At 37.2% G+C, this 9,902-nt stretch overlaps 1 protein-coding gene across 1 annotated transcript in view; it reads left to right on the top strand.

Moving 5' to 3' along the window:
• LOC111483737 (transportin-1-like) overlaps positions 1 to 5,814 on the top strand; it is an 11,141-nt gene extending 5,327 nt beyond the window's left edge. The window contains exons 14-29 of the mRNA XM_023130026.1: positions 72 to 170; positions 983 to 1,108; positions 1,188 to 1,262; positions 1,360 to 1,431; positions 1,546 to 1,656; positions 2,191 to 2,274; positions 2,713 to 2,820; positions 2,954 to 3,055; positions 3,181 to 3,243; positions 3,317 to 3,391; positions 4,246 to 4,317; positions 4,484 to 4,608; positions 4,736 to 4,787; positions 4,862 to 4,930; positions 5,004 to 5,063; positions 5,194 to 5,814. Of these exons, the coding sequence (XP_022985794.1) occupies positions 72 to 170; positions 983 to 1,108; positions 1,188 to 1,262; positions 1,360 to 1,431; positions 1,546 to 1,656; positions 2,191 to 2,274; positions 2,713 to 2,820; positions 2,954 to 3,055; positions 3,181 to 3,243; positions 3,317 to 3,391; positions 4,246 to 4,317; positions 4,484 to 4,608; positions 4,736 to 4,787; positions 4,862 to 4,930; positions 5,004 to 5,063; positions 5,194 to 5,277 (1,377 nt within the window). The 3' untranslated portion in view covers positions 5,278 to 5,814. The remainder of the gene's footprint in view (positions 1 to 71; positions 171 to 982; positions 1,109 to 1,187; positions 1,263 to 1,359; positions 1,432 to 1,545; positions 1,657 to 2,190; positions 2,275 to 2,712; positions 2,821 to 2,953; positions 3,056 to 3,180; positions 3,244 to 3,316; positions 3,392 to 4,245; positions 4,318 to 4,483; positions 4,609 to 4,735; positions 4,788 to 4,861; positions 4,931 to 5,003; positions 5,064 to 5,193) is intronic.
• Positions 5,815 to 9,902: the final 4,088 nt, after the last annotated feature.

Raw genomic sequence — 9,902 nt, forward strand, 5'->3', positions numbered from 1 at the left:
TTTTTTTTTTTTTTTTTTTTTTTTTTTTTTTTTTTTTTTTTTTTTTTTTTTTTTTTTTTTTTTTTTTGCAGATTATCACATTTCTCATTCCTCTTCTAGACGATAAATTTCCTTTAATAAGGAGCATATCTTGTTGGACACTTTCTCGTTTCAGCAAGTTCATTGTTCAGGTATGTGTTCATGAGTGTTTAGTTTATTTTATTTTCAATATTTATGTAAATCTTATTCAAACTACTTGTGATATCCCACATCGATTGTGGAGGAGAACGAAACACCCTTTATAATGGTGTGGAAACCTCTTCTTAGCTGACACGTTTTAAAAACCTTGAGGGTAAGTGCGAAGGGGAAAGCCCAAAGAGGACATTATCTGCTAACGGTGGGCTTGGGCCATTACAAATGGTATCAGAGTCAGACACTAGACAATGTGCTAGCGAGGAGGCTGTTCCCCGAAGGGGGTAGAGACAAGGCGATGTGCCATCAAGGACGCTGGGCTCCGAAGGGGGATGGATTTGGTGGGGGTCCCACATCGATTGGAGAAAGGAACGAGTGCCAGCGAGGACGCTGGGCCCTAAAGGGGGGTGGATTGTGATATCCCACATCGGTTGGGGAGGAGAACGAAACACCCTTTATAAGGGTGTGGAAACCTCTCCCTAGCATATGCGTTTTAAAAACTTTGAGGGTAAGCCCGAAAGGGAAAACCCAAAGAGGACAATATCTGCTAGCGGTGGGCTTGAGCCGTTACACTACTATACTTCTTTTTCTAAATTGTGGTAATATTAATCGTGTGGTTTGCTTATTCCATGTCAAAATAGAAAACTTTTAGTGATATTTTTGGGGGATCAAAGTTGAAATATTTAGAATGCTTTGAGAAGACTTGTGTGGCTGTGGAATTCTGCTGTTATAGTATACAAGAATTGACAAAATTAAGGCCCGAGTATATGAACAATGATGTGTATCATATTTCACTTTTTCCCCATCTTAGGGCATTGGAACACAGCAAGGTTACGAACAATTTGATAAAGTTCTCATGGGACTTCTACGAAGATTATTGGACAATAACAAGAGGGTGCAAGAAGCTGCTTGTTCTGCTTTTGCAACGCTGGAGGAGGTTCTTTCATTGAAACTTCATTTTCTCTGCTAATGAATTATCCCTATATAGTTCATGATGGGGGTTTAGTAACTTGCAGGAAGCTGCAGAGGAGTTGGCGCCTCATTTGAAAAATATATTACAGCACCTAATATGTGCTTTTGGGAAGTATCAGGTATCCTAAGAAGAGTATGATGCTCTGTTTCTTTCTGGGTTTAAGGCTTTCTTCTCTTCGAGCTTGTATGTATTTGACTTGTATACGTGTTATCCAGAGACGGAATCTACGGATAGTGTATGATGCTATTGGAACCTTAGCAGATGCTGTTGGAGGGGAGCTGAATCAGGTAACACATTAATTTTGATGCATTTGTAGGCCAGCAACTTGTTGAGTGTACAGTTTTGATTTTCAGCATTTAGTACTTCAAAAACTGATTTCGTTTGATTTGTCATGATTGCAGCCTATTTATCTTGATATTCTCATGCCACCATTAATTGCCAAATGGCAGCAACTTTCGAACTCAGATAAAGATCTTTTTCCGCTTTTGGAGTGCTTCACGTCTATAGCACAGGTATCTATTTGTGTTTTAGTTGATTGGCTCATTGTTTTTTATGAGACTTACATTTGTTTGTATGGTGAGATCTCATATCGGTTGGAGGAGAGGGGAACGAAACATTCCTTGTAAGGGCGTGGAAACCTCTCCTTAGTAGAAGCGATTTAAAATTGTGAGGCTGACGGTGATACGTAAAGGGCCAAAATGGACAATATTTGCTAGCGCTGGGTTTGGACGGTTACAAATGGTATCATAGCCATACACCCTGAAGGGGGGTGAATTATGAGATCCCACGTCGGTTGGAGAGGGGAACGAAGCATTCCTTATAAGGGTGTAGAAACCTCTCCCCTAGTAGATGTGTTTTAAACCGTGAGGCTGACAATAAATACGTAACGGGCCAAAGCAGACAATAATTGCTAGCGGTGGGTTTGGGCCGTTACACCCACAATTCTAATTTGACAAATTATTGGAACGCTTTTCAGAACAGTTGGTAAAGCTGTGCAGTACCTAATTATATTACCAAAGATCTTTAATTTCCTTTCCTTTTTCTAGGCTTTGGGGACTGGATTTGCCCAATTTGCTCAGCCTGTGTATCAGAGATGCATAAGCATTATTCAGACCCAACAAATGGCAAAGGTTTGCCTGATTATTGAATTTCAATCAATACTTATTCAACTCCCCTTAATGAAAGCTTTCGTTTGCTCTTCGATTCTCTGTGCTTCTTTATGATATAATATAATGAAGTTGCTTAAGCTTTATCTCATACGTGTGCTTAGCTTCTTTATTAATCGTCCATGTTATCCTCTTCACCTCTTTTAAAATAATGCAAAGAAGGTCCTCAGTAGTTTGAGCAGTGCAGTAAGCATGTCTTGATCTTAATTTAGTTTTCTTCTCTCTGAACCGAGTGTGCAATATGTTCACTCCCGTGTTTGTACGAAGTGTCTTAGGCTGGTTGGTCCTTGATGATATGATTTGCGCGGTTAAGTTTTAACTATAGCATTTATCACTTCTAACTGCAATTCTATAATTGTTTGATTCATCTTCTTAAGATGTCGACTTGATTTTCTATTGCAGGTCGATCCCGTTTCTGCCGGGGTTCAGTACGATAAAGAGTTCATTGTATGCTGTCTCGATCTTCTTTCAGGACTTGCGGAGGGTCTTGGCAGTGGGATAGAAAGTTTGGTAATTAAATTCGAAACGAACCAGTTGCCTTCAATTAAAATTGAAATATGACTGCTCTCTTCTAGTAGTAATCGAACTATGACAATATATTCTGAACTTGGTTGCGTGTCGCATTTCATGGGATTTCCATCAGGTTTCTCAAAGCAACCTGAGGGACTTGCTCCTGCAATGTTGCATGGATGAAGCTTCTGATGTCCGGCAGAGTGCCTTTGCATTGCTTGGGGATCTTGGAAGAGTAAGCATTTGGATTGAAAAAGTTGCTCCCAGTTTTTACATTTTCGAAATTAATTGTTCATCCGTTGTTGGAATTTTATTAATCTTCTGTTGTGTTTATTGCTTATTTATATTTTTGTGGTTAAGGTATGCCATGTTCATTTGCAACCACGTTTGTCGGAATTTCTAACCGCTGCAGTGAAGCAATTGGTAAGTAAAACGATTTATGGTTTTCGTTTCCGATTTGAAATTGTTTTATTCGTCTTATACTTTGACTGCACAGGATACTCCTAAGCTGAGGGACATTGTATCTGTGGCAAACAATGCCTGTTGGGCAATTGGAGAATTGGCTGTTAAGGTATGTGTAGGCTTTCATATGCACAGTACTGGATATTGAGCTTGTATGGCTATATGTATTCACACATCCTTCTTATTGTGACTATTCAAGTCTATGTTTGGCATTGGGATAAAGATCATGTGTTGAAAAGTGTCGGGATTTTTTTAAAAGGAAAATAGTTTATTGTGGGATCCCACGTCGGTTGGAGAGGGAAACAAAATATTCCTTGGGTTGGGTTGTTACAAATGGTATTAGAGCCAGTTACCGGGTGATGTGCTAGCGAGGATGCTGGGTCCCCAAGGGGGGTGAATTGTGGGATCCTACATCGGTTGGATAGGGGAACGAAGCATTCCTTACAAGGGTGTGGAAATCTCTCTCGTTTTAAAACCTTGAGGGGAAGCCTAGAAGGGAAAGCTCAAAGAGTACAATATCTGCTAGTGGTGGGCTTGGGCTGTTACAAATGATATCCAGTCATTTGGCGATGTGCCAGCGAGGATGCTGGGCCCCCAAGGGGGGTGGATTATGGGATCCCACATCGGTTGGAGAGGCAAACAAAATATTCTTTACAAGGGTGTGAAAACCTCTCCCTAGCCGGTGTGTTTTAAAATCTTGAGGGGAAGCTTAGAAGGGAAAACCCAAAAAGGACAATATCTACTAGCAGTGGACTTGGGCTGTTACATTTATACATGCAAGTAACTTATGTAATGCATTCGATGGTAGAAGAAAGAATTCGTTATGCTAAAAGAAGGAACTCGTTATGGTGATTAAGATTTAGAATTTCTAGTCTTGCCTTGCATGAACCACGTTAATCTTTTTCATGGCAAATGAATTTTCAAGCAATTATTTTACATTATTTGAAATTGTTATTGATTTAGGTACACCAAGACATTTCTTCTGTCGTTATGACCGTGATTTCAAGCTTGGTCCCGATTCTTCAACACGCACAGGTGACAGTCCTTTTCTTTTACACGTACATAGTAACATGTCTCATTATTTATGTATTATGGCACTGATAAGCCTCTTGTTCGATGGCATATGGCACTGAATGTGTGTGTGTGTGTGTGTATTTAACAGGATCATTATTGTTTAGTTTCATTTCTTTGTGCTATGCAGGAGCTAAATAAATCTCTGGTAGAGAATAGTGCAATTACTCTTGGAAGGATTGCATGGGTTTGCCCTCAGCTAGTGTCACCACATATGGAACATTTCATGCAACCATGGTGCACTGCTTTATCCATGTAAGGTTCTTTATGATATCAATGCCGTTTTAAGAGGACATAGTTACGCCCAAGACACGAAACCACAACTGTTACTGAAAGTTCAAATTTACTAGACACTGGGTTAAGATTTTCATCATATTGGCAGGATACGTGATGACGTAGAAAAGGAGGATGCTTTCCGAGGTCTTTGCGCTCTGGTAAGGCTCTCGAGTTCGTCTCAAGTAGTATATATCTTTCTGATTAATAATTATTATGCCTTTGTTACTTTCAGGCTAAATCAAATCCATCAGGAGCTCTAAGTTCACTTGCTTTCATGTGCAAAGCCATTGCGAGTTGGCATGTAAGCATCGAAACTTTGTTTATCGATGACATCGCTCGATCTTTTCTTCCTTAGCTGAGCTTATTACCTGCAGGAAATAAGGAGTCAAGATCTTCATAATGAAGTATGCCAAGTTCTGCAAGGCTATAAACAGGTTGGTAACTAACCAATTCTAAGGCAAATATTGTTTAAACGTTGGTATTGAACGAAAGTTCGAATTCTGGAGTACGTTCTAAACTGGTAGAGTTCGTTTATGTATGTTCGTATGAATGTCAATTTGGCAGATGCTGAGAAATGGTGGGTGGGAGCAGTGTATTTCTTCTCTAGAACCATCTGTGAAGGAGAAACTATCAAAATATCAAGTATAGGATGATGATGTTTATCACTCAAATATACGCTTCAAATCGTTTCGAGCCAACGGTCGTTTTGTGCGTTGTCTGTGTGTCGCTCTCGTGATTGAAGATAAAAATTGCACATCCTTTAAGGTTTACACAGGTTGAGACAGCACTTGGAATGAAGCAGCAGCTGAAGTGAAGTGGGACAATGTTGTACAGTGGTGGGATATGTTGAGATAGTGTGGTGTCCTTGTAGTGTTCTTCCCAATCCTTTCCCTTTTTTCGAGTACTCATACGGTCTGGATTCGTTATATCGATCGATTTTGGAGCGCGACGGTTTGCATTACAGAAGAGATATGGATTGGATAGAGTCGACGAGAACGTTTCCGTTTCTTTTTTAGTTTTGTGATTTTGGTCCTATTGTTTTTCCATTGATGAATAGGACTATAGGCTTTTTATGAAGAAGGATAGAGAAGAGTTGTTCTTGCTAGATTTAGCAGCAATAAGGAACACTGTGATGTACTTATAAGTTTTCTTATTTAATTAAAACTATATCGTCTTTGTAATTCATCAGGATTCGCAGCAAGAGCCCTTTTCCTCATGACCTAACCCGGGGTTCTTGTATCTGATATCGGGGCTCCTCGAGTGGGGACCTTTTCTTAAGTTATGAGTCTACTGATTGAGTTGGGTTGAGTTATCGAGTTTTGTATTTTTTTTTTTAAAAAAAAATTAAAAAATCATACCCATAATACATATTATATTAATAAATAAAATTCAAATATCAAACATTCATTAAGCATTACTAACATCATGTTAAATATTTTTAATCTTTAAATAATGTCAATTGAATTGTAACTTTATTTTTGAATTAGCAACTTGCTTACCGACCCAAAATTAAAATTTTGGAGTTATTTGAATTTTTCAAAAATTTAACACAATCCAAATTGAAAGAGAAAATTTAACACAATCAATGTTTTTTGAAATGAGTTGAGTAGTTTATGTTAGGGTGTACATTCAACCCGACAACCCGGATCAATCCAACACGAACTATAAGGGATGGGTTGGGTTAGATTAGCATTTCGGGTAGGGTTAGTTCATTTTTCTGAACCCGAACTGAATCGTTTCGGGGTTGTGAAAAAAAACTTCAGTTTGACCCGAGCCAAAAAAAAATATATAAACTATATTAAGAATTTTTCCATATTAATAGATTTGTCAGTATCTCAGCCTCTATTAGGACACTCACACTTTCAAACTAATCATTTTTATTGTTTATTTAATTTAAATGATCTTTCTTATATTTTTCTTGCTCCAACCCATTCACAAGAAATGTCTATATTTAGTTGTATTTAATTTTATAATAACATGTTAATATGTAACAATTTTCGTTTGTTGTTTTTTATTGATTTTTTTTTATGTGAATAATTATAGATCGATTTATGTTTGTTTGTGAACTTTTAATATATTTTATCTAGAATTGTATCCGAATAATTATAAATGGTGGATGAATAAAACTTTTTATTTTTTTTGACAACCCAACTCAAAAATAGAGAGTCGCGAACTTTTGGGTAGCTTAGAAATAATGTATATAAGGTCAATCTTAAAAATAAAAACAAAAGAAAAATAATTAAATTTTTATTTCAATCTCTTTCAAAACGTTTAAAATGATAATCCAAGGATTTTTAAGTACTTTATCTATTCCCAAATTACAAATATACACGTGTTTATTAATATATTTTTCGCAAGTAAAACCTTTAATTATTTAAGTATCTCTTTCAAATTCCTTCCTTGATCTTTCCAAAAAGATATAAATAATAATAAAAGAAAAATCCTTTGATTCATTATTTTTTTTACATATAAATGGAATCCGTTCAAACACTTGTCCACAAACTATTTGTCGGAGAAACCTATGATCGGGTCGACACGACCAACCCAAATAGAGTTACTATCCAACAATATTCAACTTTATTTTTAATATTACTGCAAAGATAAAAAATATTTGACGTTTGTGACTTGTAAATGTTTGATACTTCAGTTTATAATAGATAAATATGATTTTTTTAATAGTTACAAATAAAAACAGCCCGATAACCGAACCCAACCTAACTCTATAACTCAACTCGAAAATAGAGAGTTGAGTTGGGTTGTAAGCTCTATTTAGATTGCTCAAATCATCAACTCAACCAACTCGAAAATTTAAGCCATTGTAAAAAAATTTCTCACTCCAACTCAACTTAATCTATGTATATTCTTACTAAAAAAAATATATAATATGGTATAAACACAATATCGGGACGTATTTAAAATTATACCAAAATAAAATTACCAACTTTATATAATATTTATTTTAAACTATATTGGACAACTTCTTATCTAAACACGTATTAAGTGTCAAACTTTTTACATTAAGATATTGGAAATAATAATGCATTTATAAATTAGAGTAAATATCTTTAAAGCTTAGCCAACCACTCCCATATAAATTTAACACTATGGTCTTACCAACCCATTTTAATTCTTGTCCATATAGACTCACCCAACATGACACGTGTTAATATTTGGATTAACTCCGTGTTTAATGAGGGTTCGATAGGTAGTAATGAAGATGAAAAATTCGAGAAATTTGGATTAAGTTAATAATTTAGTCCTCGTACTTTTAAAATTTCTATTTTAACTTAGATAGATTTTTTTATACTAACCTGCATGTTGATTAGATTAATAATTATGTTTTGACATGGTAGGATGAAAATTTTTGGCTCGATTTGTGGGTCTTGCCGTCAAACTCCCTTTTACCTTTGCATTCGAGGGCCAATTCTAGTCGTGGGAGAAATGGAGTAGGGGTAGGGATTGGTGCGTGGTGTCACGGTCATGCTTTTTTAAGGTGTGTTGTCCATGGCTGCATGTTCGTTGAATGTCAAAACCCTTGTTTTGTATCACCTTATTACTTTCTTTTACTGCTTTCATGATGTATAGTTTACTTATTATACTTTCTTCGACAAAATCATGTCTACACCTAGTAGACTTGAAATGCCTCAAAATGTACTGCAAGGAGATGCAACTAGTCGTCAATTTTTTCTACTATGAATTATATGTTATTTAAGCCGTGATGTTTCTTTCTTTGCTTATGTTAATATAACATTGTTTTCCTTTCTTTCAAATCTTGCATTCAAACTCCTTTTCCAAAATCTCTCCCTTCGTCTAGTTCTTTAAAACTTTTTTCTCAGAGTGGAGCCATAGGCTTGAGTGTATGTTGTTAGGTCGACGGTGACACGATATCGAGTTGGGTGACTCACTGACTAGTGAATTGAGTGAGTGACGCACACTTACTTACAAACATCCCATTAGAGGGCGATAAGATGTGTATTAGACACAATTTAGTCCAATCCAAGCTAATTATATTGTGGAGTTACTATGTAATTAATCAACTCCTACGCTCCTTAAAGCGCGTGGTTTCACTCTCCAAAACTCCATCAAAATCCCCTCACTCCTCACACCACAACTTCTCCCACCACTCTACAACCAAAACAGTCCCCAAAATCTCTCTCTCTCTCTCTCTCTCCAAATCTTAAAACTAAAATTCAGTTTCTCTCTCCTCATCTCTCCGCCATGGAAGAATCCTCTCCCACTTTCCTCTCCTCCGATCGACTTCTCAGCTCATCGGAATTAGAATTTTCCGACATCGAAATGACCCCTCTTCAATCCTACACCAGCCTCAAGGACCTTCTGCCGGACACCCCCTCGCCGCCTCCCTCCGCCGCCTACCCTCTCCAATGCCCCGCCTGGGACGAACTCCCCATCAAAAACCCACTCGTCAAACACGCCGCCTTGGCCTACCTGCAGCCGATGCTCACCCCACCAGCTGCCGGCGACCGTAGCTTTATGCGCAGGCTCAAGAAGCACGGATTCGGATGCATCGAGTGGCTCGTCGCCGTCATCGGAGAACTCTCCGGTGGAGTCCGCCGGTGGTAATCATCGGAAATGCCTGTGGTACATCATCCCCACCCCCATGAAGCTTTCAGTTGACTGGCGGATAGAAACAAAAACTTGATCTCCGAAAAAGAAAATAGTTTTTTTTTTCTTTTTCTTTTTAAATATTTATGTAATTTCCCAGAATTTTCCATGGGATTAATCAGTGGAGTGACGTGTAATTAAAATTGAGATTTGTTTGTAATGTTTATTATATATATATATATAATATGATGATTTGTGTATCCATATGATTGGTTGAAATTTTATCCCACTTTTTTTAATATTTCTAATGTCTTATTCTAGTGACACGTCAACATTTATGAATGGTCCAACTTAGACTTTGTGACATTTTTTAAAAAGAAAAATAAATAATAAATCCTATAAATTCACTACTATTGTCAGCTTTGACCCATTACGTATAGTTATCAGCCTCACGATCTTAAGAACAAGTTTACATACTTATAAGGAATGTTTTGTTCTCCTATTTTACTAATGTGAGATCTCACAATCCGCTCCCTTAGGGGTCAGTGTCCGGTTTAAAGAGAGGTTTTCGTACCCTTATAAGGAATATTTCGTTCTCCTCTTCAACCGATGTGAGATCTCACAATCCACCCCCTTGGGGGTCAAGTACGATTTAAGAAGAGGTTTCCATACCCTGATATTTTGTTCTCCTCTCCTACCGATATAAGATC

Source organism: Cucurbita maxima, unplaced genomic scaffold (assembly GCF_002738345.1).
Source record: "Cucurbita maxima cultivar Rimu unplaced genomic scaffold, Cmax_1.0 Cma_Scf00009, whole genome shotgun sequence".
In the NCBI taxonomy this organism is placed as follows: Eukaryota; Viridiplantae; Streptophyta; class Magnoliopsida; order Cucurbitales; family Cucurbitaceae; genus Cucurbita; species Cucurbita maxima.